Source organism: Chiloscyllium plagiosum, unplaced genomic scaffold (assembly GCF_037043375.1).
Source record: "Chiloscyllium plagiosum isolate Xiang-an unplaced genomic scaffold, Cpla_swu_hap1 HiC_scaffold_5, whole genome shotgun sequence".
NCBI lineage: Eukaryota > Metazoa > Chordata > Chondrichthyes > Orectolobiformes > Hemiscylliidae > Chiloscyllium > Chiloscyllium plagiosum.
In genome coordinates this window covers 7357606-7385588 of record NW_028270143.1, presented here as the reverse complement: position 1 = coordinate 7385588, position 27983 = coordinate 7357606, and the positions used below count along the sequence as shown (strand labels likewise).

General features: G+C 45.9%; 2 protein-coding genes across 2 annotated transcripts in view; one reads left to right on the top strand and one right to left on the bottom strand.

Moving 5' to 3' along the window:
* The window catches only part of jazf1b (JAZF zinc finger 1b), a 280042-nt gene extending 278867 nt beyond the window's left edge, over nt 1-1175 (bottom strand). Inside the window, exon 1 of the mRNA XM_043689536.2 lies at nt 1027-1175. Coding sequence (XP_043545471.1) covers nt 1027-1141 — 115 coding nt within the window. The 5' untranslated portion in view covers nt 1142-1175. The remainder of the gene's footprint in view (nt 1-1026) is intronic.
* Nucleotides 992-27983, top strand: part of creb5b (cAMP responsive element binding protein 5b) — a 508761-nt gene continuing 481769 nt past the window's right edge. The window contains exons 1-3 of the mRNA XM_087986955.1: nt 992-1103; nt 1535-1636; nt 20987-21145. The gene's annotated coding sequence lies outside the window, so the exon portion shown is untranslated. The remainder of the gene's footprint in view (nt 1104-1534; nt 1637-20986; nt 21146-27983) is intronic.

The following is a 27983-nucleotide window of genomic DNA, read 5'->3' as shown; positions in this document are numbered from 1 at the left end:
CCACTCTCCTGCTCCTCCTCCTATAACTGTTCTCACACTTCACCCACTTACCCTCACAACCCTGCCCCCATGCCATTCCCCCCAATTCACTCACATCCCTCCCTTACACCCACCCTCCCCCATTCTTACACAAATTAGACGACCCCACTCTCACCCCCTGTCCCCAAACCCTCCCCGTTTGTACAGTCCCCCTGGCCCACCCCCTCCTCTCATCCTCCTGCCCCAAACCTTCCCTATTCATACAATTCCCCTGCCCCATCCAAACCCCTCGTCTGTCACCCCCCACCTCCTCCCAATTCATACAGTCCCCCCCACCCCAACTCCATTCGTAAAGGCTCCCCTGCCCCCTCGTCTCTCACCCCCTGCCCCACCCCATCCCCATTCATACAGGTCCCCTGCCCTATCCCACTCCCCATTTTGTACAGGCCCCCTGCCCCTTCCTCTCTCCCCCATATTAATTCAGTCCCAGTGCCCCACCCACTCTGCTCGCTCACCCCTTCCCATTAGCCCTATGCCCACACCCTCACCCGCCCCGGGGTGTAGCGGCCGCTCGCCACAGGGCCCGGATCCTGCAGCCCGTTGCCATGACAGCAGCGCGGTGACCTCGCCTCGGCCGCAGGCCTCCCGAGTGACACGGCCCGGGGCCCTCGCCCCTCCCCCCCTCCTCCTCCTCTATCTGCGGCCCGAGAGCCGCGGGGCGGGGCTGGGTAGTGGGAGTGGGGGAGGCGAGGGGTCGCGAGCGGCCTGTGGGCGGGGAGCGCTGCATCCGCACCCCCCCCCCGGGGATCCTCGTCAGATAGCCATGCTCCCGGTCGGTTGATTGGGGGGTGGGAGATACATCCCCCTTCCCTCAGGACCCCTGACATGGGGGCCGCCCGGGGGGGGGGGGCTGGACGCCGCAGTGTCCTCCTCCTGCTGCCGCCGCTCCACGCGAGCCGCTGCTGCCAGCGGGACGCTCCCCCCCCCTCCCCATCCGCCTGCCCGCTCAACCCCTGCACCCCTCCCTCCCTCCTCCTCACGGCCTACCGATGTGGTTGTCTTCGATGTGCTCGATGAGCTCCCCCAGGCTGGGGAACTGCAGCCCGCATCCCCCGAAGCGGCAGGTATTGGAGAAGAAGGAGGCGGCGGCGATCCCTGTCATGGTGCTACATGGGTCCAGGCGGCGGGAGGGAGGGAGGGAGGAAGCGGGGCGGGGGCGGGCACACGGAGTGAGGGAGGGGAGGGGAGGAGAGACACACACACACCCACCTCCAGCACCCTGCACAAACCAGACCGCTCACTCCACTTGCGTGCAGCCCTGCACCGGGGTTATCTTGTTACAAAACAAAACATTCTTTTCACCCGCCCCGAATCATTAATTTTACACAGAAGCCATGTGCTAATCTCGTTCGCCGCCTACAAAAGAGAAATTAAAGTTGGCCGAGTCCTCCGGAATTTCCACTTCACCTGAGACTTTTCGGTTTGTTGGCAAAACCCTTCACCACTCTCTGCTCCTCCGTCCCATTTTAAGCAGCGTTTTTTTTTCCCTTTACAGAATTCGCGTGGCAAAGAGATTTGCAACCGTGTTCTATTACATATTCTGTCTCCGAGATGAGCGCGGTCTTGATGAAAAGCAAGGACAAATCCTGCAGTTTCTGTAAGTATGAAGGCTCCATCCCTGAAATGTTGCTGATGCTTTTTTAAACGATCCAGAGGAGAACCAACGAAGGAACTAAAAATGCACCTTTCCACAAAACAAAGTACTAGTTTGTAGGATAAAAATTGGTGTTTCTGATCATTTTGATTTATCCAGTGGATTAATGTCATCAGTTGAAATCATTGAACAACATTGCCCTTTTTAAAAGATATAATTTATCAGGCTTCCTTCAAGTGGTATGATAAGCTGTACCCATGTAGCAATGAAGGCACTGTCACAGCAGCAACATGTTTCTAGATGGAAGGAAATTCCACCAACTTCAACATGCACTTAGTAATCCATTGCAAAGGAATCTTGCACGCATGCACAGTTCCCAGGTAGCTGGCAAGTTGTCGTAAGATGAGCCGTAATGGACTCAAAACATTAACTTTGTTTCTTGCTTCACAGATGCTGCCAAACCTGCTGAGTTTGGCACTTTTTTTTAAAAGGTACAATCGTAGTTAGGCAATTACAGGTATCTTGACAACTGGTCAGTCTTTCGAGATACTCCTGGGTGACAATGAGGTATCCATTGAAAACATGGCTGAGAATGTCAGTGTGGAACCACATCACAGGATCACAACAGATACAATCACAGCCATTTGACATCCAGTACGACTATTGAATAGGCCATTGGCTTGCTTAAAATGTAGTTCTGGTGCCTTGATTGTCTGGGGAAAACTTTTAATACAGCTCTTCAAGCATCTTGGATATAATTATGGTGCAGTGCATTCTAACCAACTACAGAAAAGAGTGGAACTCACAACAGGAAAAGGAGACTAGTAGTAAGTAACATTTGCAGTACAGAAATGCCAGGCAATGATCACCTCCAATAACAGATAATCAAACAACCATTCCTTGACATTCACAGATGTTATCATCATTGGATCTCCCACTATAAACATCTAAGCATTGCCATTGACCAGACATCCAACTGGACTCACCATATAAATATAGTGGCTACAAAAGCAGGTCAGAGGCTAGGAATATTGCAACTAGTAACTGACCCCCTGACTCTCCAAAGCTTGTCCAACATCTCCAAGGCACAAATCAGAAGTGTGTTGGAATACTGCCCACTTGCCTGGATGAGTGTAGATCCAACAGGTTGCCACCATCCAGGGCAAAATTGTCTGCTTGATTGATACCATATCCACACCCTCCATTGCTAACACTCAGTAGCTGCAATGTGTGTTAATCTTCAAGTGGCACTGCGGAAATCCACCAAATATCCTTAGCCAGCGCCTTCCAAACCCACAACTACTTCTATCTAGAAGGATAAGGACATGAAATACATGGGAACACCGCCGCCTGCAAAGTTCCACTCCAAACCACTCACCATCCTTCCAGAATTTCCTCCTGAATAACATTGTGGATCTATCTGCAGCATATGACTGCAGTGGTTCAAGGAGGCAGCTCATCACCACCTTCTGAAGGGCAACCAGGGGCTGGCAATAAATGCTGCCCAATCAAAAATGCCCATGTCTCATCCATGAATAAATGAAAAAAAGACAACTCCTCAGCTTCCCCAGAGGATGTGGATGATTCAAAAGTCCCACTGATTCTCAGTTCATTAACCTGCATGCCAGGGAAATCTGTAACATCTTTTACACTGAAAACGAACCACTTAAGTTCAGGGCTTCTTATATTGAATTCCTGATACTAGAGTCCATGCTCCATCAATTATGTCAGCAATTACAAGCCTACCACAACAGACAGATACCCTTGCTTGAAGAAATCTTAACTCTCTACCCTTTTCAGTTTAAAACTGTGACCTATGATTCAGACTGCTCCACATAATCAATATGTACAATAATGGCGTAATAAGTAGTACTTTTCAGTTAACTAACACAAATGGTTTAATTGCAAAAAAAGTCAACATGACACTTGCACAAAAGAATGGACCCAGATGAAACCCACTGTGGATGCTACACAACATTAAAACTTGCTCTATAGAAAAAGCACGTCAATCCAACCCAGCCAACTGCTACCTTATCAGTCTACTCTGTATCATCAGGAAAATGATGGAAGTTGTCAGCATAGTGCTATCAAGTACACCTGCTCAGCAATAACTTGCTCAGTGACAGTTTGGATCCTGCCAGGACTACTCAGCTCTTGACCTCATTATAGGCCAGTTCAAACATGAACAAAAGAGGTCAATTCCATAGATGTGGTGAGACTGACAACCCTTCACATCAAGGCTGCATTTGACCGACTATGGCCCAGTGGTATTATCACTGTTTTGCCTAAGTTTGGACTGTTAATCCAGAACCCAGACAATGTTCTGGGGATACAGGTTTGAATCCTGCCATGGCAGATGTTGGAATTTGAATTGAATTTTTAAAAATCTGGAATTAAGAATCTACTGATGACCATGAAATCTATCTAGTTCACTAATGCCCTTCAGGGAAGGAAATCTGCCATCCTCACCTGGTCTGGCCTACATGTGACTCCAGACCCACAGCAATGTGGTTGACTCTCAATTGCTCTCTGAAATAGCCTAGCAAGCCACCCAGTTGTACCAATCGCTACAAACGCTCAGAGAAATGGAACCAGATGGATCACCAGGCATCAACCAAGGTACCAGATATGCCAATGGCAGAAACAGCCCTGTCAACCCTGCAAAGTCCACCTCAATAATACATGGGAGCTAGTGCAAAAACTGAGAGAGCTGTCTCACGGACTAGTCATATTCATGCAATCACACCTTACAGAACCACCGTCACCATTGTTGTATATGTCCTGTCGTTGACTCTGGACCCCATGAATTCTCATGGCTTCAGGTTAAACCACGTGCCGTCCTCCCTCAGTTGATGAATGGGTACTTCTCCATGTTGAACAACACTTGGAGGAAACACTGAGGATGGCAAGGGCACAAAATATACTCTGAGTAGGGGATTTCAATGTCCACCAGCAAGACTGGCTCGGCAGCAGTACTACAGATCAAGTTAGTCAGGTCCTAAAGGACATTGATGCTCGACTAGGTCTGTGGCAATGGAGGTAGTGAGGGAACTAACAGTGGGAAAAACTGACTTGACCTCATCCTGCCAGCTGCAGACGCATCTGTCCATGACAGTATCGATAAGAGCAACCACGACACAGTCCTTGAGATGAAGACCTGGATTCACATTGAGAATAACCTTCATTGTCTTGCATGGCACTATCACTGAGCTAAATGGGACAGACTTTGAACAGATCTAGCAACTCAAGACTTGGCATCATGAGATACTATGGGTCATCAACAGCAGCTGAATTGTACTCCAGCAAAATCTGTAACCTCATGGTCCAGCCTATCCCCCACTCAACTATTACCATCAAGCCAGGAATCAACCCTGATGCAAGGAGAGAGTGCAGGCGGGCATGCTAGGAGCAGCACCAGGCATATCTGAAAATGACGTGTCAACCTTGTGAAGCTACCAAACTGCACTACTTGCATGCCAAACCTCTCCAGTGGTGAATGCCCATCTTGACTCCTTCTACATTATTGTGGGCTGTTTCCTCATGTAATGAGAGTGAGGCACATATTATGGAAGATGAAAGTGGGTGACACAGCTGTTACTGTCACTGCAGGTGGAGAGGGAGTCTGAACAATTGAGATAGCAGGGCAGATGGCATGCATGGTTAGTGGTACAATGGGCTGGGGTGAGTAAAAGCAATTGAGGGAAGATGTTACAGACAACACTGAGAGTTGTGCAGCATGAACTTTAGGGGATACAGTAGCAATGATAGAGTGCATGTGAGATATCAGAGAGAAGATGGTGACACAGTGAAGAAGGACATTGATCTTCTTTGTACAGTGCTGGGCATTCCTTCAGATGGCTGATCCTGCTTTCACTTGGGTGGTAACCTTGCAACAGGCTGACATAGTCTGGTTTTGTGTCCTCAACTGGACTTGGGGTGAGAGGGAATTCCTGTGTTGGCACCAAGTCATTCACCAGGGCTGCCATAATCTTGCCTCCCATACAGAGGCAAATGTCAACAAAAGTAGGGCAGGTCCAGAGACAGTGCATGCACAAGGGAACCCAGTAAATTCCAGGATATCTGCTTTTTGGTGAGCATCACGTGATCAGATGGGATGGGAATCAGACATAGGAGATGGCATAGGGACATGGTTAGAGGTGAGTTTTATAAGATATAGCAAGAGAACTCACTAAGCCTTACAATGAGATATGCTACAAAAAAAATTGAACACAACTCAGACTTAGGCAAAAAATATTTAAGATTCAGCCCAGAGTATTTCAAAGTTTAATTTTACAGATATGAGTATACAACTAGCCATGGTTTTGTTTCTAAAAATATTGTCATACACAAGCAAAGATACTCAGGCATCAGAGAGCAATACATCAACCAAAATTATCAACCTTACTCCCAAGATTAGTCTGTAGATTTAGTGGCAATTCTTACTTTCACCAGAGAGTAAAAAGATCAAGGTAAAAAGGCACAGTCAGCATATCATCATCAAGTGGCCAGAGGTTCTCACAAATGTTTCTTCCACTACCTAATCACAGCATTCAAAAACTTTACCTCATATCTATCATTCAACAAAATAACAGTTTTCAATAATTTAAAAATCACACAACACCAGGTTATAGTCCAACAGGTTTAATTGGAAGTACACTAGCTTTCGGAGCGACGCTCCTTCATCAGGTGATTGTACACCCCAGTCCAACACCGGCATCTCCAATTCAATAATTTAAGGTGAATAATGACACCTGAACTCTTATAAGACTATTTTTTTCTACCTCCAGAAATTTATCAGGTCAGCAATAGGAATTTGGCAAGGGAAAATAACTATCGGTGCTGTGCATATTTACCCTACCTCCTCTTTGTCGATAAAATCTTGCATGTTGATCTGGAGCAGATGTTTGAGAGGGGTTTATATTATTTGGGATTGACATGAATTCTCATGTCTGCTACCACGTACAGGAGCATTGCAGGAAGTTGTTTATCAAGTTAGTGCTTTCTCCCATGTTCATAAGTTATTAAATATTCCTTTGGTCCGAGAAGAACTCTAAAGTGAGACTGGCAGCAGTTTGGTTGCTGAAATAAATTCAAATCATATTACAGAATCAGTAAAGGTGACTGAAAGCACTGACACAATCATTGAAAGTCATTCAGCTGCAGATATACGGACAGCTAGCCTCTTCCTCCCAGAGGTTAACATGAGGGCAAGTATTATTTCCCAGTTTAACTTCAGCCATTATTTATTTTTCAAATTTTGGAGGAAATGAGCACTAAGGAGACCAAAAATATACACAATGTTCAATTAAAAGAAGGAACTTGTATTTCTAAAGCATTTTACAGCCTATGAATTACTTTTGAATTGTGGCTATTGTTATGCAAGTAAACACATTTATTTGTACAGTGCAAAGGCAAACAGCAGGGAGATAAATAATTAATTCACCTTTTCTGCTGACGTGGATTGAGGGTAAGGGATTTGAAGAACTGCCCCACTTTTCACGTCCAATTGAGCAGGAAGACAGTTCAGAGTGTCTGTTTAATGGTTTACATAACAGTTTCAATAACGCTGCAAGAAAGCATTAGTCTGGATTATGTCTTCAAATATCACTGTGGGGCTTTCCAACTCTGAGCCACCCTGACACATCTCTCGATGAACTATAGCCAAAAATAAATGAAATTCAAAACAAAGCAATGGAAATTGGGGGATCACTGGTGCTGTTGGGAGAAGATTAACATGAATCTTTGTTATCAAATTAAATGAGATGTTTGTTAGAAGAACAAAGAATTATGTGAAATAATTTCACAGAGGCCAGTATTACCAAGTAACCCTTTATTCACAAGTGAAAACTCATAAACACTGATCCAGCTCTCAGAGCAAACAGGATGTCTAACACTCCTGTTCTTATCTGTCAGCCAGTGCTTCCTGAGGGGATGAGATTAGCAGCCTTAATCAGGGAACTCATGTTCTATGATGTCCACCGAGCTGACCTCATTACAATCACTACATCTCTCTCCCACTGAGTCTTGGAACATAAGCAGGATCTTTTACTTGCAGCCCCTCCTGAGGCATTTTAGACACTGCTGAAAATATGTTGCTGCAAAAGCGCAGCAGGTCAGGCAGCATCCAGGGAACAGGAGAATTTGGATGCTGCCTGACCTGCTGCGCTTTTCCAGCAACACATTTTCAGCTCTGATCTCCAGCATCTGCAGACCTCACTTTCTCCATTGCATCAGGTTCCTCCAACTTTGCATCTGAGATGGGCGGCATGTAACATACAGTAGCTCAGAGCATATTGTGCCCAGAGCATATTTGGAAAAAATTCATTCTCCTCTTCAGGCAGCAAAGGCATTAAGACAGTGACACCCATTATGTCCATTTGAGACTCCAATGTAACTTCAATGCTTGATGGACATGGAGAACCCACGGGTTCTGGAACAGTCAGAAACTGTCGAGGAGCCAGGCACATTTTGATCCTGTATTGTTTGTGAACTTTCAGTTTTTATGTGGTCCATGTGCTGGTTCAGGACCACTGCACCTATCTGAATTTTAAACATCAATGGACCTGACCTCATATCAACCATGGTAAAAACAATGACTGCAGATGCTGGAAACCAGATTCTGGATCAGTGGTGCTGGGAGAGCACAGCAATTCAGGCAGCATCTGACGAGCAGCAAAATCGACGTTTCGGGCAAAAGCCCTTCATCAGGAATAAAGGCAGAGAGCCTGAAGCGTGGAGAGATAAGCTAGAGGAGGGTCGGGGTGGGGAGAAAGTAGCATAGAGTACAATAGGTGAGTGGGGGAGGAGATGAAGGTGATAGGTCAGTGAGGAGAGGGTGGAGTGGATAGGTGGAAAAGGAGCTAGGCAGGTCGGACAAGTCCGGACAGGTCAAGGGGACAGTGCGGGCTGGAAGTTTGAAACTAGAATGAGGTGGGGGAAGGGGAAATGAGGAAGCTGTTGAAATCCACATTGATGCCCTGGGGTTGAAGTGTTCCGAGGCGGAAGATGAGGCGTTCTTCCTCCAGGCGTCTGGTGGTGAAGGAGCGGCGGTGAAGGAGGCCCAGGACCTCCATGTCCTTGGCAGAGTGGGAGGGGGAGTTGAAATGTTGGGCCACGGGGCGGTTTGATTGATTGGTGCGCTCTGCTAGGAGGCGCCCAGTCTCCCCAATGTAGAGGAGACTGCATCGGGAGCAACGGATACAATAAATGATATTAGTGGATGTGCAGGTAAAACTTTGATGGATGTGGAAGGCTCCTTTAGGGCCTTGGATAGAGGTGAGGGAGGAGGTGTGGGCACAGGTTTTACAGTTCCTGCGGTGGCAGGGGAAAGTGCCAGGATGGGAGGGTGGGACGTAGGGGGGCGTGGACCTGACCAGATAGTCACAAAGGGAACGGTCTTTGCGGAAGGCGGAAAGGGGTGGGGTGGGAAATATATCCCTGGTGGTGGGGTCTTTTTGGAGGTGGCAGAAATGTCGGCGGATGACTTGGTTTATGCGGAGGTTTGTAGGGTGGAAGGTGAGCACCGGGGCGTTCTGTCCTTGTTACGGTTGGAGGGGTGGGGTCTGAGGGCGGAGGTGCGGGATGTGGACGAGATGCGTTGGAGGGCATCTTTAACCACGTAGGAAGGGAAATTGCGGTCTCTAAAGAAGGAGGCCATCTGGTGTGTTCTATGGTGGAACTGTCCTCCTGGGAGCAGATATGGCGGAGGCGGAGGAATTGGGAATACGGGATGGTATTTTTGCAAGAGATAGGGTGGGAAGAGGTGTAATCCAGGTAGCTGTGGGAGTCGGTGGGTTTGTAAAAAATGTCAGTGTCAAGTCGGTCGTCACTAATGGAGATGGAGAGGTCCAGGAAGGGGAGGGAGGTGTCAGAGATGGTCCAGGTAAATTTAAGGTCAGGGTGGAATGTGTTGGTGAAGTTGATGAATTGCTCAACCTCCTCGCGGGAGCACGAGGTGGCGCCAATGCAGTCATCAATGTAGCGGAGGAAGAGGTGGGGAGTGGTGCCGGTGTAATTACGGAAGATCAACTGTTCTACGTAGCCAACAAAGAGACAGGCATAGATGGGGCCCATACGTGTGCCCATGGCTACCCCTTTGGTCTGGAGGAAGTGGGAGGATTCAAAGGAGAAATTGTTAAGGGTGAGGACCAGTTCGGCCAAACGAATGAGAGTGTCGGTGGAAGGATACTGTTGGGGACGTCTGGAGAGGAAAAAATGGAGGGCTTGGAGGCCCTGGTCATGGCGGATGGAGGTGTAGAGGGATTGGATATCCATGGTGAAGATGAGGCATTGCGGACCGGGGAAACGGAAGTCTTGGAAGAGGTGGAGGGCGTGGGTGGTGTCTCGAACGTATGTGGGGAGTTCCTGGACTAGGGGGGATAGGACAGTGTCGAGGTAGGTAGAGATGAGTTCAGTGGGGAAGGAGCATGCTGAGACAATGGGTCGGCCAGGGTGGTCAGGCTTGTGGATCTTGGGAAGGAGGTAGAACCGGGCAGTGCGGGGTTCCCGGACTATGAGGTTGGAAGCTGTGGGTGGGAGATCTCCTGAGGTGATGAGGTTCTGTATGGTCTGGGAGATGATGGTTTGGTGATGGTGGGTGGGGTCATGGTCAAGGGGGCAGTAGGAAGAGGTGTCCTCGAGTTGGCGTTTGGCTTCAGCGGTGTAGAGATCAGTGCGCCAGACTCCACTGCGCCCCCTTTATCCACTGGCTTAATGGTGAGGTTGGGATTAGAGCAGAGGGATTGGATGGCTGCGCGTTGTGAGGGTGAGAGGTTGGAGTGGGGGAGGAGGGTCGACAGGTTGAGGCGGTTAATGTCCCGGCGGCAGTTGGAAATGAAGAGGTCGAGGGCAGGTAATAGGCCAGGGCGGGGTATCCAGGTGGATGCAGTGTGTTGGAGGTGGGCGAAGGGGTCCTCGGAAGGTGGGCGGGAGTCCTGATTGTGAAAGTAAGCTCGGAGGCGGAGGTGACGGAAGAAGTGTTCGATGTCATGGCGTGTATTAAATTCATTGATGCGTGGACGGAGGGGGATGAAGGTGAGTCCTTTGCTGAGGACTGATCGTTCGTCCTCAGTGAGTGGGAGGTCTGGAGGGATGGTGAAAACTCGGCAGGGCTGGGAGCTGGGATCTGGTGTGGGTGTGGAGCTGGGAGTGGGGTCAGAGCCAGTACCTGGAGTGGGTGTGATGGTGGGGGGAATGGGGGTGGAGGCATGAGCAGGGGTAGTGTTCCCCTCGGGGTTATGGGGGGTGGGGATAGTGACAGTGGGGGGCGTGTCAGCAGAATGCAGGTGAGTGGCGCTGGTGGGGTTGGAAGTGGTGGCAGACACGGCAGTAGGGGTGGCGGAAGTCACTGAGCGTGTGGCATCGGCGATGATGTGAGGGCCGGAAGTGGCTGTGGGAGTGGCCATGATGGGGGTGGAAGTGACATCATCAATCAGCATGGGGGTGGTAGCTGCATCAGCCACGTGGCTAATGGCGTTTCCGAGGCCAGGGGAATCTTCTGGAATGTTTGAGGAGCACTGGTTATGGAAGTGGGTGGATAAAAGTTTGTTGTACTTACAGTTTTTGATGTTTGAGATGGAATTGAAATACTGTTTGTTGAGAGTATGAATTCTCCTGAGGATGTAGTACAGAGTGGGTCCTTTGCAATTCTGAGAGAGTATCGCCCTCAGCTGAGGCAGGGCAGATTGTAGAGAGGTTAGGTGCTGGTGCATTGCTGCAAGCGTGGAGCGGAGGATCTTGAAGGAGAACTATTGCTGGTGTTTTTGAATCTGTAGTCTGTACTGTTTGTCCTGTTCATGCCTTTTACCCATGCAGGACCATTCCCATAATTCTGAAGAGGGAGATGGCATGGGGCAGGGTGACACTAGGCACAAGGACACACAAGATGGCCGCTGAGCCATCAGTTGGCCAACTCGATACACAGGATGGCTGCCGGATCACACAATATGGAGAGAAACAGCAGAGCAGATACAGATACTGCCTGGGGCCACCAGAACGCCAGCATACTGCACTCACAACTAGTTGATTAGTTTAAGGCGGATGGGAGAGAGAATACACATGAGTAATGAACACTGCCTGCCAAAGTGTCTGGTTCCAGACAACACCTCTTATAGAAATGCTAACAGCTTGATACAGACTCAAAATGGAGTACTAATAGCCAGGGCTGCAGTAATCATCCTTCTCAGGAAGAGCAATTAGCGCCCATTACTACGGCAATGGATTTCTGTGCAGACATTGAAACTGACAATATCTACACTGAAATTGACAATGACAATGCGAAAATTAACAAAGACTGCACTGGAATTGACAAAGACTATCGAAACTATCAACGATTCTGTGATGATCACCATAAACAAACCATGTTACAAAGACAGTAATCTCATCACTGACCTATTGTATCACAAGATGTATAAAAGTATCTTGACATGTGCTGCGGGTTGAGAGAAGACTCGCAGCTGACCGCTGTGCCGTTGGTGTCTTTCTCTCCTCGGAGCTCCGGTATTTCCTTGTGCAATAAACTCTGTCATTAAACCCCGAATCTGACTCTGAGACTGGTGTTTTTCCTCACAACAATTCCTACACCAAACTTCGTCTCCTGAAGTAAACTGTCTTTGTTGCTGAGCAGAGTCTCATGTTTAGCATTGCCATTCCTGACACCATTTTGCCCTCCCCCCAGGTTTGGCAAAATCAGATTTAACCTGGTGCGTAGTCTTCTCTCTATTAGCAATTCTGCTAAAGCTATCTCTAGAGTTGCATGAGGGGTGGTCCTATAACTAAATAGGAGTCGGGACAGTTTACTATCTAATGAAGCTCCAGGCTGTTTCTTTAAGCCTGCCTTCAAAGGTTCAAAAGCCTGCTCTTTCTCTGCCAGATCATTGGGTGATGGATAGTATGGAATGGTCTTTGCATGTCGAATACCATTCGATTTTAGTAAGTACTCAAATTCCCTGCTGCTAAATGATGGCCTGTTATCAGTAATCAAAACTTCCGGGAGTCAGTGTATTGCAAAAATTGCATGCAGTTTTTCTATCATCATTCCCATGTTCGAGGAATGAACTCTCTGCACATCCAACCACTTTGACTGGACATCCATAATGATGAAGAACTTGAGCCCTTGATGCCTCCCCTGCATGTTCGATGTGTAACCAAGTCCAGGGTTTACCTAGCCATTCCCACAAAGGTGGAGGAGCTGCTGATGGTAATTTTTGTTCTTGTTGGTACTCTGCTCACTGGCCGACTGATGCATCTGATCCTGGCACCAGACATAACTTCTCTTCATTTTGGAAACCTCTGGTAGAGTTCAGTCAGTTTCTGGCGGGACAATCACTCTTGCTCCCCATAATACTATGCTGTCCTCAAATGTGATCTGGTCTGTCCAGGTCCAAAAAGGTCTCAATTCTGGTTTTGAAGGACCTTTGGTTTTCCCCATCACCACCGGCTGTTTCAGTTTTGCCAGGACCATATCTTGCTGCATGCAAAGTTTAATATTGTCAGCTGCGTCCGGAAGTGTGTCCAGAAAATTTAAAGCCATTGTAGACTTGTCCAGTGGCAGCACCACAGGTGGTGTATCTGCCAGTGGGAGGTGGCTCAATGCATCTGCACTTATTGCTTGGCCTCTTGGGCAGTAAAAACAATGACTGCAGATGCTGGAAACCCTGACCTATCACCTTCATCTCCTCCCCCACTCACCCATTGCACTCTATGCTACTCTCTCCCCACCCCCACCCTCCCCTAGCTTATCTCTCCACGCTTCAACCTCACTGCCTTTATTCCTGATGAAGGGCTTTTGCCCGAAACGTCGATTTCGCTGCTCGTTGGATGCTGCCTGAACTGCTGTGCTCTTCCAGCACTCTTGGGCAGTGTTCCAACTTGCAATTATACGCACTTACGGTTAGAATAGAATTAGAATCCCTACAGTATGGAAACAGGCCCTTTGGCCCAACAAGACCACACCGACCCTCCGAAGAGTAACCCACCCAGACCCATTCCTCTACCCTATGTTATCCCTGACTAATGCACCTAACACTATGGGCAGTTTGGCACGGCCAGTTCACCCTAACCTGCACATCTTTGGATTGTGGGAGGAAACTGAAGCACCCGGAGGAAACCCAAGCAGACACAGAGAAAATGTGCAAACTCCACACAGATAATCGCCTGAGGTGGGAATCGAACCCGGGTCCCTGGCGCAATGAGGCAGCAGTGCTAACCACTGAGCAACCATGCCGCCCCATTACAATTAGAACGCACCACTGAATTGGGCTGGAAGCAATGGGGAGCACTGCCCTGTCCTCTTCAAGTAGACAGCAGGAGTTTGTGGCCCTTTAGTATGGAGTCATTGAGATGTACTGCAGGGAAACAGACCCTTCGGTCCAACTCGTCCATGCTGACCAGATATTCGAAATTAATCTGGTCCCATTTGCCAGCACTCGGACCATATCTCTCTATACCCTTCTATTCATATATACATCCAGATGCCTTTTAAATGTTGCAATGTATCAACCTCCACCACTTCCTCTGGCAGCTCATCCCATACACGCACCACCCCCTGCATGAAAAGGTTGCCCCATAGTTCCCTTTTAAATCATTCTCCTCTCACCATAAATCTATGTCCTCTAGTTCTGGACTCCCTCACCAAAGGGAAAAGACCTTGTCTATTTTTGGAACTTCCTGATTCCAAATAGTGATGTCTTCTATAGTGCAATGGTCGCGTTCCTGTGCAACCCATGCTATAAAAGAACCGCTCAATATTAATAATACTTAAAGCGTTGGCGATGTAATTGTATTATAACCAACACATTTTCGTGCTTTAGAAATAGTGTCCCCTATTTCTCAGTCACGTTACAGCGAATTCGCATTAAGGAAACACGCGTTATAGCAGAACAACCTGTATGACCGTATATTTCCTTCTCGATCTTACCTGGAGAGCAGGCCAAACATTTTGCAAAAAACATGGTTGAACCTGGAGCAGCAAATCGGAGGCAACTGAAACCAGGAACTTCTCCACTGGGTCCTAAGCAAACTCCCTCCAGGAAAAAAGATCACCCAGTAAATTAACTGTGCCACAGGGTCCTAAGCAGACCCTCTGCCAGGTACATTAAACTGCAACCTACCTGCTCCACAGGGTCCTAGGAAGGATCACTTAACTGGAAGCAGTCACAATCCACTCCACCAGACCACCGGACCACTCAAATGTAAGAAACCTGCAAGTAATCTGGGTAAGCGTGCCGGCCTGCTAGTAAGACTGAGACTATGCAGTTTCAAGACCCTCCTTTGTAGCTTACTCCGAGCAAATGTACGATCTCTCGAGAACAAGATGGATGAACTAAGATCACGGCTCAGCTTCCAGCGTGAACTGTGGGACTGCTGTGTACTCTGCTTCACAGAAACCTGGCTCAACCCATCCATTCCCAACTGCGCACTTCAGGCTGATGGTTTTTCTATCCATTGTATGGACCAAATCGCATCGTCGGGTAAGACAAAGGGTGGAGGGATTTGCTTTTTAATCAACAACTTGTGGTGCACAGACATTGCAACCCTGGGCAGCCACTGCTCCCCAAACCTTGAATTCCCCACCATCAAATGCCACCCTTTCTACCTACCATGGGAATTTACAGCTGCTATACTAACTGCTGTGTACGTACCACCACAAGCAAAGGTTGAGGAAGCTCTGGATGTACTGTACTCCAGCACTAACACCTGGAGACAGAACACCCCGAGGCCCTGTTTATTGTAACTGGCAACTTCAATCAAGCCAATCTAAGGAAGGTGTTGCTCAAGTACCACCAGAACATTAGCTTCCCCACCAGGGGCCCGAACATTTTAGACCACTGCTACACCACTGTGAAAGATGCCTACCACTCCATCCCCAACCCTCATTTCGGGAACTCCGACCACAATGCCATGTTTCTTCTCCCAGCTTACAGGCAAAAGCTCAAGTAGGAGACCTCCTTCTGGATACAGGTCCAATGCTGGTCAGAGGGGGCAGAGGATCAACTCCGGTGCTGTCTGGAATCAGCTGATTGGTCCATGTTCAAACAGTCCACAGGTACCTTGGACGAATACGCCACCACCGACACAGACCTTATCAGCAAGTGTGTGGAGGTCTGAATACAGAGGAAATCAATCCGGGTGTTCCTCAACAGGAAAACCTGGATGTATCAGGACAGAGAATCTGCTAAAAAACAGGCATGAGGCCTTCAGACTAGGAGGCTCACTCAAATATAAGGAATCCAAGTCTGACCTTCATAGAGCCATTAAGACAGCCAAGGACCAATACTGATCCAAACGAGACCCAGACAGACACCTGGCAACTATGGCAGAGACGGTTACATAGAGTGGTGAGTCAGCCCGGACAATCACAAAGGCCAACTTCCCATCTACAGAATCGATCTCCCAGGTCCACTGTCAAAGAAAGCCTGTCAGCATTCTCAAAGATCCATCCCACCCTGGGAATGTTTTTCTACAATCTCTACTATCAGGGAGAAGGTACAGAGCCTGAACACACCCACAGCTGGTTTTGAAACAGTTTCTCCCTACTGTTGTTAGAATACTGAATGGACCCACAAAATCTTAACATTCGCCAGTACCTCTGTTTTTGATTTTGCCGCTGTTTACCTATTATTTACTTATCTATGCTACTTAACTCTGTAATCTGCCTGTATTGCTTGCAAGACAAAGCTTTTCACTGTGCCTCAGTACATGTGATAATAAATATAATTCAATTCACTTCAATTCAATTCTATCTGGGTGCATTTATGCTCTGTATTAGACAAAATCCTGAATGCATTTGCTAATGGGTGTTCTTCTCCATTGGGCCACTTATAAACTAATACATGTACTACCCCAATGCCATACGGAGAGCCATCGCATGTCAACACCAGGTCTCGCTTAGGATCATAGTGTGCCAACACCTTAGAGGATGATAGCTGTTTCTTCACTTCCCTGAAAGCTATGGCTTAAATACACAACCATTTCAAGGCTGACCCTTTAAGAGCTGTTGCAAAGGTGATGGGATGGAGGCCAGATTATATGTGAATTTTCTGCAATACTTCACCAGCCCAAGAAAGACCTAAGCTCCAGTACAAACTTGGGAGGCGGGGCACCTTTGATTGCTCTCACTCAACCCGGTGTAATTTAGTCTTGTCGACATTGTAGCCCAACTAGGTTACTTGGGCTGCCTGGAATACACACTGTTCCCCTCTAAGGATGGTTTGGAGATGCTGTTGTTGGACTGGGGTGTACAAAGTTAAAAATTACACAACACCAGGTTATAGTCCAACAGGAGAAAGTGAGGGCTGCAGATGCTGGAGATCAGAGCTGAAAATGTGCACCACCTTCCTAACCTGCAATCTTGAACTCAGCACTGCCTTCCTAACCTGCAATCATCTTCCTGACCTCTCCGCCCCCACCCCACTCCGGCCTATCACCCTCACCTTGACCTCCCTCCACCTATCGCATTTTCAAAGCCCCTCCCCCAAGTCCCTCCTCCCTACCTTTTATCTTAGCCTGCTGGACACACTTTCCTCATTCTTGAAGAAGGGCTTATGCCCGAAACGTCGATTCTCCTGTTCCTTGGATGCTGCCTGACCTGCTGCGCTTTTCCAGCAACACATTTTCAGCTATAGTCCAACAGATTTAATTGGAAGCACTAGAGTCATAGAGATGTACAGCATGGAAACAAACCCTTCTGTCCAACCCGTCCATGCCGACCAGATATCCCAGTCCAATCTAGTCCCACCTGCCAGCACCCGGCCCATATCCCTCCAAACCCTTCCTATTCATATACCCATCCAACTGCCTCTTAAATGTTGCAATTGCACCAGCCTCCACCACTTCCTCTGGCAGCTCATTCCATACAGAAACCACCCTCTGTGTGGAAACGTTGCCCCTTAAGTCTCTTTTATATCTTTCCCCTCTCACCCTAAACCTATGCCCTCCAGTGCTGGACTCCCCGACCCCAGGGAAAAGACTTTGTCTATTTATCCTATGCATGCCCCTCATAATTTTGTAAACCTCTATAAGGTCACCCCTCAGCCTCCGATGCTCCAGGGAAAACAGCCCCAGCCTGTTCAGCCTCTCCTTATAGCTCAAATCCTCAAACCCTGGCAACATTCTTGTAAATCTTTTCTGAACCCTTTAAAGTTTCACAACGTCTTTCCAATAGGAAGGAGACCAGAATTGCACACAATATTCCAACAGTGGCCTAACCAATGTCCTGTACAGCTGCAACATGACCTCCCAACACCTGTACGGAGCGCCGCTCCTTCATCAGGTGGTTGTGGAGTACTCAATTGTAAGACACAGAATTTATTGCAAAAGTTTACAGTGATGAAACTGAAATTATACATTGAAAAAATACCTTGATTGTTTGTTGAGTCTCTCATCTGTTAGGTGATAGTCACCTGATGAAGGACCGTCGCTCCGAAAGCTAGTGTGCTTCCAATTAAACCTTTGGACTATAACCTGGTGGTGTGTGATTTTTAAATCTGTTAGAATGACCATGTTAGTTTCACTTCTTTCATTTGTAAATCACAAAACTTTTTTTAAAAGTTACATTCTCAGGTTAACTGGAATAATTGGTGTCAGCCCAGATAAGATGTTAAGTTGTTGAAGGTGTTAGCCCCCTGTGTTCCCTGTCTGTGCCATAATGCTTAGACTGAATCTAATCTAAAAAGTGAGCTAACAGAGTCTTACATGGATTCATGCAGTTTTTGAGCAAAGTACAGTGTAACTCTGCAAGTACAAATTCACCCCACAAACATATATGTGTGTGTGCATGTGAGTTTTTTGTGTGTGTATGTGTGGGTGTCTGGGGTGGGGGGGTTGTGAGTATCTGTGAGAGAGAGTGTATTTGTGTGTGTGTGTGTGAGTGTAAAGTGTCTTAAGTCTATGAGAGGATGCATGTGTGAGTGTGGGAGCGTGTGAGAGTGTCTATTAGTATTGGATGACCATTTAACCAGACGTTTATTCTGATTGGTTCTGATTTGAATGTTGCTAAGCAATTTCACTGTTCCAGACCAGATGTAGGTGAGCATTCCTGGGTGTGCAATCCCCTGGATAGTGGCCTATGAGTTCTCTTACTCAATTTAGGTCTTGTGGGACTCCTCTGCTACCTCGAGTCCACATACCAGCAGCAACTACAATGGCTTGCCAACCTGGATCCTGAAGAAAATTTTAATCATTTGGCCAAGGCTTGGCTTTGTTTTGGGGTTTTGCTGTGGGTTGACTAAAGGTCCCTTTGTTCATGATATGGACTGAGTAAGGACATGCAGTTGCTTTCACTCAAGTAGTATTCCCCCAACCTCAGTCAAACTGGCAACGGTGTCCACTTCCATTGGAATACCCTGCAACTCATATGCTACACTTGTCACATTTTCCATTCATAAAGCCAGTTGTAGTGACTGTTTGAAGTCCAGTTGGGCTTTAGATAGTAGGCACTTTTGCATGATTACACCATTAACCCCACATTTCAAAGTGGTCTCTCAGCATCTCATTAAGGGTTAAACCAAAGTAACATGCCTCTGCCAGTTGTCCTAACCTTGTCAGAAATCTTGATAAGGATTCCCCTGGTTTTTGAATTGCCGAGTAAAACCAATAGCATCTCAGAAGTTGAGGATCGTAATATTCCTTAACTAAATCCATCAGGTCCTGACGCCTCAGGGAAAGTTAGAACCGTAAAAACTGAAAAAAGCTGCAGGTCCATGAGCTGTTGGGAGAATTACTCATTGCTTTTCATCTGCCTTGATGTCATTTGCCCTTAAAAAATAATGCATTCTTTCCACATACTGAACCCAGTCTTCGATGGGAGTCAAGCTTACCAAATAATGGCATGATGCCAAGAATGCTCACGAGCATTTGACTGTTGCGAGCAAATTTGAATCATGAATCCTAGAATTCCTACAATGTGAAAACAGGCCATTTGGCCCAACAAGTCCCCATCGACCCTCCGAAGAGTATCCCACCCAGACCCATTCCCCTATGACTCTACATTTCCCATGACTAATGAACCTAGCCTACACATCCCTGAACACTATGGACAATGTAGCATGTCCAATTGACCTAATCAGCACATCTTTGGACTGTGCAAGTAAAACGAAGCACCCACAGGAAACCCACGCAGACACGGGGAGAATATGCAAACTCACATAGACAGTTGCCCGAGGCTAGAATCAAACCTGGGGCAGCAGTGATCCCCGAGAGAAAGGGGGAGGACTCCCACGTAGAGAGCCCTCCATTGGGGTTCCCCATCACCTGGTGGCAACTGGGCACACCAAGACTGTCTGGGCGGTGGCTGAGGGAAAGGAGGTGGACAGTGTGCAGCAGCAGTTGATACAGGGCCCGCTGTTTTATGTCCCTAAAAGGGGTGAAACGAAATCTCCGGGGGCAGCTCAGGTTGAGGGGATCAGGCTCCCGCGGGAAGTACAGGACCTTGGGGCCAACGTGAAATTGCATCTGAGCACACACTCCTGTTCTTTTTTTTAAAATAGAATGCCTGACTTGCCTGTTTATTTTTTTCTTTTTTCCTTTTCCCCAGCACCCATGTTGTGTGTGTGCAGGTGAGGGACACAGTGAAAAACAACAAGTGTGTAAATCTTTACTTATATTCCACCATCAGGAAGGAAGGAAACACCCTTCTCAAAGGGCAATGCTGTATGATCAAACAGTCAAGGGAAGGGCAAGGAATAAATCAAAAGAGTTGCAGGGGGAGATAATATACTCCACCACACTCCTGTTCTTCCTTTTTTTTTATTACCCCCGCACTACTGCCTAACTGTGGTAGTGCTTATATTTTCCCCAACACCCATGTAATGTGTGTGCAGGTGTTGGACATAGTGACAAACAACGTGTGTAAATCTTTATTCAATTTCCACCACCAGGAAAAAGGAAACACCCAAGTGGCCAGTGACAAGCAATGCTGCGTGATCAAACACTGAAGGGGAGGGCAGGGATTAAATCAAATAGAGTTGGAAGGGGAAATAATACACTCCACCATACTCCTTTTTTTATTACCCCCACACTACCGCCTAACTGCAGTAGTGCTTATATTTTCCCCAGCACCCATGTTGTGTGTGTGTGCAGGTGTAAGACACAGTGAAGGACATGAGGTGTACAGATCTTTATTCAATTTCTACCACCAGGAAGAAACACCCAAGTGGCCAGTGACAAGCAATGCTCTTCACATCAAAGGGCAATGCTGTGTGATCAAACAGTGAAGGGGAGGGCAGGGATTAAATCAAAATAGAGTTGGACAGGGAAATAATACACTCCAACACACTCCTGGACGTTTTTTTTAGCTCTCAGAGTGAACACAATCTCTGACCCTCCTGTTTATTTTCTTTTTTTGTGTGTATGCAGGTGTGAGACACAGTGAAAGACACAAAGTATACAAATTTTTATTCAAGGCGGATTTCGAGACAAGCAACAACGCAAAGTGGTCGAGTAGAGGCTGATAGCCAAGTTCGGTATCCGTGGGGATGGCCTCAAGCAGGACCTTGGGTTCATGTCAAACTACAGGTGACCCCACTGCACTATACACTCTCTCACATAAACACACACACACTCCTACATACTCACACACTCACGCAGGCCTTCTCCCATACTCAGGCTCTCTCTCATACGCATACACACACATCCCCCACACTCACACCCACACACGCACCTTCTCACAGGCTTATACCCCATCACACTGACACACATATTTCACCAAGCTTACACACACACATACACACACTCTTTCACATGCACTCACAGCCAGACACACACACATACACTTACATGCATACACTCACTGTCTCTCTTGCACACACACACACACACACACGTAAGTTTATTGGGTGAATTGGTATTTGCAGACCTACATTTTATTTTGCACAAAGACTGCATAAATCCATGTAAGATTCTGTAAGTCCCACTTTAGAGAAATAGACCTAGTTTGACTCAACATTGGGACACAGACAGACTTTAACCGCACATCTTTAATGTATTGTCTGAGCTGAGATGGCACCTATTGTTAGAAATGCTGAAGCTATCTTGAGAATGTAACTTAAAAGGAGTTCTGGGATTTACATATTAAAGAATTGAAACTAGCATATCCTATTCTAAAAGATGAAAGACTTAAACTAAATTTGTTTAATGTATCGTTACAGTTCCATGACCCTATAGTGCTTTTGCTATAAATTCTGTGTCCTGTTCCACAACTACCTGATAAAGAGACTGTGCCTTGAAAGCTAGTGCTTCCAAATAAACCTGTTGGATTATAACCTGATGTTGTGTAATTTTTAACTTTATCCACCCCAATCCAACACCAGCACCTCCAAATCATGTACATTCCTGGATATTATGGGCAATTTAACATGGCCAATCCACCCAACCTGCACATTAGGGGCAGTACAGTGGCTCAGTTTTTAGCACTATTGCCTCACAGCACCAGGGACCCCGGTTCAGTCCCTGGCTCGGGCGACTGTCTGTGTGGAGTTTGCACATTCTCGCCGTGTCTGTGTGGGTTTCCTCTGGGTGCTCCAGTTTCCTCCCATCAATCCAAAGATGTATAGATTAGGTAAATTGTCCATGCTAAATTGTCCATAGTGTTCAGGGAGGTGTAGGTTAGATGTATTAGTCTGGGGTAAATATAGGCGAATGTGTCTGGGTGGGTTGCTCTTCGGAGGTTTGGTGTGACCATGTTGGGCTGAAGGGCCTGTTTCCACGCTGTAGGGATTCTATATCTATGTCTTTTATCTATATCTTTGGACTGTGGGAGGAAACCGGAGCACCTGGAGGAAACCCACACAGACAAGGTGAGAATGTGCAAACTCCACACAGTAACTTGTGTTCCTGGTGCTGTGAGGCAGGATTCCTAATGATTGAGCCACCATGCAATACGTAAAAGAGTCTATGAAAAGATGCCGACAAATAACAATTTGTATTTATATTTTGTTTTTTTTATAATCAGGCACCTCAGAGCATTTTACTGTCAATGAAGTACTGTAGGAAACTCAGCAGCTAATTTGCACACAACGAGCTGTAACACGGAACAATGTGATAATGATCAGATAATCTGTTTACGCGATGTTGATTGAGGGATGGATGTTGGCCAAGGTAGGAAGGATCATTCCCCATTTGTTCTGTGAAATAGAGAAATGGAATCTCTTACTTCAATCTGCACGTAGACAGGGCCTCTGTTTAATGTCTCATCCAAAGGCTATTAAGCATCCCCTTAGTTCTGCACTGAAGAGTCATGAACCAGATGACAATTAGGAAGGTGGTAGCCTAAAATTGAAAATGAGAGCAAATTCGTTTAAGGAAGATGTTTCAGGTAAATGCTTATGAAGTGCAGTTGGAGGTCTAGTGTTATACTGAATGATCCAGATCTGACTGGAGAACCACAGTCTTTGTGGAAATCCGGGAGGGAATCCAGTTTCTGATTGAAATAAAGGTCTGAAGAAGAGTTCTCTCAGACCTGGAACATGTTTCAGACTTGATTTCTCTCTCCACAACCGCTGGCAAACCTGCTCAATTTCTTCTGTATTTTCTGTGCGAGTTTAAAATTTCCAGCATCCGCCATATTTTGCTTGTTTTTAAAAAATAAGTTCCCATTGAAATAGTAGAATTCTAGGAATCATCAATAGGTTATTCAGCACAAGTCAGTGCTTCAAAACTTCTTTGTATTCTTTGCTGCTTTTACAACTTTGAAGTGATGTATACCTTGCTTACATTCATTTCTTAGAACAACATAAATAAAAATAAAATCTTATTAAAAACATTAATAGATATATAACAGAAGGCAAGTATCTTAATGTTATTTGATCATTAGCACAACAAACAACAATGATAATGGAATTCACTGCCACAGAATGCTGTGGAGGTGAGGTCATTCATTATATTTAAGACAGATAGATAGGTTCTTGAGAATCAAGAGGCTCAAGGCTTATGGGGAGAAAGCGAGAGAATGAAGGTTGAGAATTTTATCAGCCATGATTGAATGGCGGAGCAGGCTCAATGGGCTGAATAGCCTGATTTCTGCTCCTTTATCATATGGTCTAACAATGATGATCTCAAGAACAGTGATTGAAATTAGATTACTTATGAACATACATACAATCATATGAAATAGGGCCATTTCACATTATCAATCCTCTCAAGGATCCTTCTTTCTTTCATTGTTATTATAATAACAAAGACCTTCATAAAGACTAACTTTAACCATAAAAAGGTTGGGTAATGTACTGTAAAAGTAAAAAAAACACAGAAGTCTATTAATGTCTATCAACGAATGTAAATTACACCAATTCGGCCTAGTCCCATGCAGGTTTGAAACAATTTGTGAAGAGAAAGTTCTCCACAATACATGATTTTTTTTTGTATTTGAATAACATTGCTAAATATTTCACATTTAGAACAGAACTGTAGTGAAAGTGGATGAATATACTTCCCGCTTCAAAGGAAAACAAATATAGAAGAAAAAATACTTAAATTATTTACTGCATTTATACAATGCACAGTTACTTAACAGGAACTCAGATTGAATACAGTTTGAACAAATATGTTCTAAAGCAAAACATTCTCTGAATGGAACAATTGCATACATATATTTGTACTAAATCTCACAGCTGCCAGTTGCAATTTGATACTTTTGTTACACTGTTTATTGCATGTTAGTTTGTTCCTTTTCTTTTTTATATTCGCTTACTGATAGGGAGTTATTCTCAGCCATCAATCAATGCAACTTTGTAACTAAACATTAGAAAATGTAGCATAGTCCATCAGTTTTTAAAATGTCTTTTTAATCAACCTGTTTCAAGTTACCATCACAAACCTCTAGAGCAAATGGGACTTGAACCCAGTGCTCCTGGTCCGGGGGTAGGGACAATGCCACTGCACCACAAGAGTTTCTTCCACCCAACCTCTTCTTCTATTTGACTATCACTAAGATGGGGGATCCAGACCTTCTAACTGTCATTCATTAGTCCCAGAAATTGTTTGTTATTGTTTATTTAAATGTAACCAATCTTGTTGCAAAATAGAAGCAAACTTCTATGCATGTTAAACATCTGAAATGAAAAGAGGAACTGTTGGAAATAGCAAGACCAGCAGCAATTTGCAGAGCCAAAAACAGACTTAATCTTTCAAGTCGAACACTGTTTCTTCTGATTAGTGCCTGCAGACATTGCCATGTGCCTTTGTAAGGAGGAGACTCCTGGACTGCAACAAGGACACAACCCCCTGGTCCTCACCTTCCACCCCACTAATCACCGCGTACATCGCATCATCCTCTGCCACCTACAAACGGACCCCACCACCAGATATATTTTTCCCTCCCCACCCCTATCAGCGTTCTGGAGAGACCATTCCCTCTGCGACTCCCTTGTCAGATGCACACACCCACCAGGGCACACCCCACTCCTGGCATCTTCCCCTGCCACCACAGGAAGTGCAAAACCTGCGCCCACACCACACCCCTCACCTCTGTCCAAGGCCCCAAAGGGTCCTTCCACATCCAGCAGAAATTTACCTGTACCTTTACCAATGTCACCTACTGTATCCGTTGCACACGATGTGGTTCCCTCTACATCCAGGAGATTGGATGTCTACTTGTTGATTGTTTCAGAGAACATCTCTGGGACACCCACACTAACTAACCCCACTGAACCGTGGACAAACACTTCAATCCCCCCTCCCACTCATAATTGGAGATGTAGTGGACAATGAAGAAGGTTACCTCAGATTACAATAGGATCTTGGTCAGGTGGGCCAATGGGCTGAGAAGTGGCAGATGGAGTTTAATTCAGATAAATGTGAGGTGCTGCATTTTGGGAAAGCAAATCTTAGCAGGACTTAAAACACTTAATGGTAAGGTCCTAGGGAGTGCTGCTGAACAAAGAGACCTTGGAGTGCAGTTCATTGCTCCTTGAAAGTGGAGTTGCAGGTAGATAGGATAGTGAAGAAGGTGTTTGGTATGCTTTTCTTTATTGGTCAGAGTATTGAGTACAGGAGTTGGGAGGTCATGTTGTGGCTGTACAGGACATTGGTTAGGCCACTGTTGGAATATTGTGTGCAATTCTGGTCTCCTTCCTATCGGAAAGATGTTGTGAAACTTGAAAGGGTTCAGAAAAGATTTACAAGGATGTTTCCAGGGTTGGAGGATTTGAGTTATAGGGAGAGGCTGAATAGGCTGGGGCTGTTTTGCCTTGAGCGTCGGAGGCTGAGGGATGACCTTATAGAGGTTTACAAAATTATGAGGGGCATGGATAGGATAAATAGACAAAGTCTTTTCCCTAGGATTGGGGAATCCAGAATTAGAGGGTATAGGTTTAGGATGAGAGAGGAAACATGTAGAGATCTAAGGGGCAACTTTTTCACACAGAGGGTGGTATGTCTATGGAATGAGCTGCCAGAGGAAGTAGTGGAGGCTGGTATAATTGCAACATTTAAAAGGCATTTGGCTGGGTATATGAATAGGAAGGATTTGGAGGGATATGGCTGGGTGCTGGCAGGTGGGACTAGATTGGGTTGTGATATCTGGTCGGCATGGACGGGTTGGACCGAAGGGTCTGTTTCCATGCTGTACATCTCTATGACTCTATGACATGCAGGTCCTGGGCTTCCTCAATCGCCAAACCCTTACCACCCAACACCTAGAGGAAGAACGCCTCATATTCCTCCTTGGGACTGTGCAATCGCCTTGGGATCAATGCGGATTTCACCAGTTTCCTAATTTCCCCTCCGCCTACATTATCCCAGTCCCAAGCCTCCAACTTGGCACTGTCGTCCTGACCTGTCCATCATCTTTCCCATCCATCTGCTCCACCCTCCTCTCTGACCTATCACCTTCTCCATCACCTTCATCTACCTATCACATTCTCAGCTACCATACCCCAAGCCCCACCCCCCTCCCATTTATCTCTCAGCACCCCCTGGCCCACAAGCCGCATTCCTGATGAAGGACTTATTACCAAAACGTCGATTCTCCTGCTCCTCAGATGCTGCCTAACCTGCTGTGCTTTTCCAGCACCACACTCTCTAAATAAAAAAAAGGATTGAAAAGGGTGATCAGATGGGTTTATGAAACTGAAATCATATTTAACTAATTTTCTGAAGTTTTTTGAAGAGATAACAGAATGTTCCCATCCTGATCTATGGCCATGCCCTTTTGGTTATTTATACAAACAACATTAGCTAATTGTCCCATCCTACCAACGTAATTGGCTTTTCTTATGTTTAAAACGTGTTTGTAATTGGGTTATGTTGCTTTGAAACTTAACATAGAATTTAATAGTATTTTGATCACTATTTCTGAGCAGATCTTTTACTATGAGATTACTAATTAAACCTGCCTCATCATTCTATACAAAAAATCCATTCTATACTAAAATAGCTTCTTCCCTAGTTGGTTCTACAACCAATTGCTCCAGAAACCTGCCACAAAACTTTCTGCAAGCTCACCTTCGAGACCATCCTTGCCAATTTGATAGTTTTCCATTTTCATTAGATCTAGGTGTCAGATGCCTGGAAAATTCCAAACGGTACACCCTGTTATTTTGAAAAGATGTAAAGATAAACCCAGCAGCTGCACGCCAGACTTTTATACTAAGGTGATGGGGAACTACTTAGACTAGAAATTCAGAAGAATATTAATAAACACATGGACAAATGCAGATCAATTAAGGAAAGCCATCTTAGATTTCTTAAGATAAAATTCAACTAACTAGCTGGAGATCTTCTGAAGGGGCAAGAGACAGGATTGATGAGGAGAATGCTGTTAATGTTGTAAACACCATGTATATTCATTTTTGTGCTTTTTAAAATTGTGGACTGAAATAGGAAAGAACTGTTTGAAAACCAATGTTTCAATGATTGTTACATATTTTAAAAAGCAAGTAACCTGAAATTTTTGGCCAACTCTTTGAACCAGTAGTAATTGAAGTGAATACAGATGAATTGGAGCCACGACATAGTATCCAGATGAAGCTAGATGGCAATATGAAGTTGATTGGTCCATGGACTAGTGATCAGTTCTTGGTGATAAAAGAGTTAAGGCTGCCAAAAACTGTGTGATTAATTCTCAGGCAACTGAATTGCTTAGGACAAGGAAGAAAATCGGAAGAAATGTTTTGATCTCCATCAGCACGGAAGTTGTCTCTTGGTTCTCTGCAGGCATTGTTGCTAAGTTAGCAGATGACACAAAGATAGGCAGAGGGACAGGTAGTGTTGAGGAAGTGGGGAGGCTGCAGAAGGACTTAGACAGGCTAGGAGAGTGAGCGAAGAAGTTACAGATAGAGTACAATGTGGGAACTTTGGTAGGAAGAATAGAGTCAGACTATTTTCTAAATGGAGAAAGGCTTTGGAAAACTGAAAT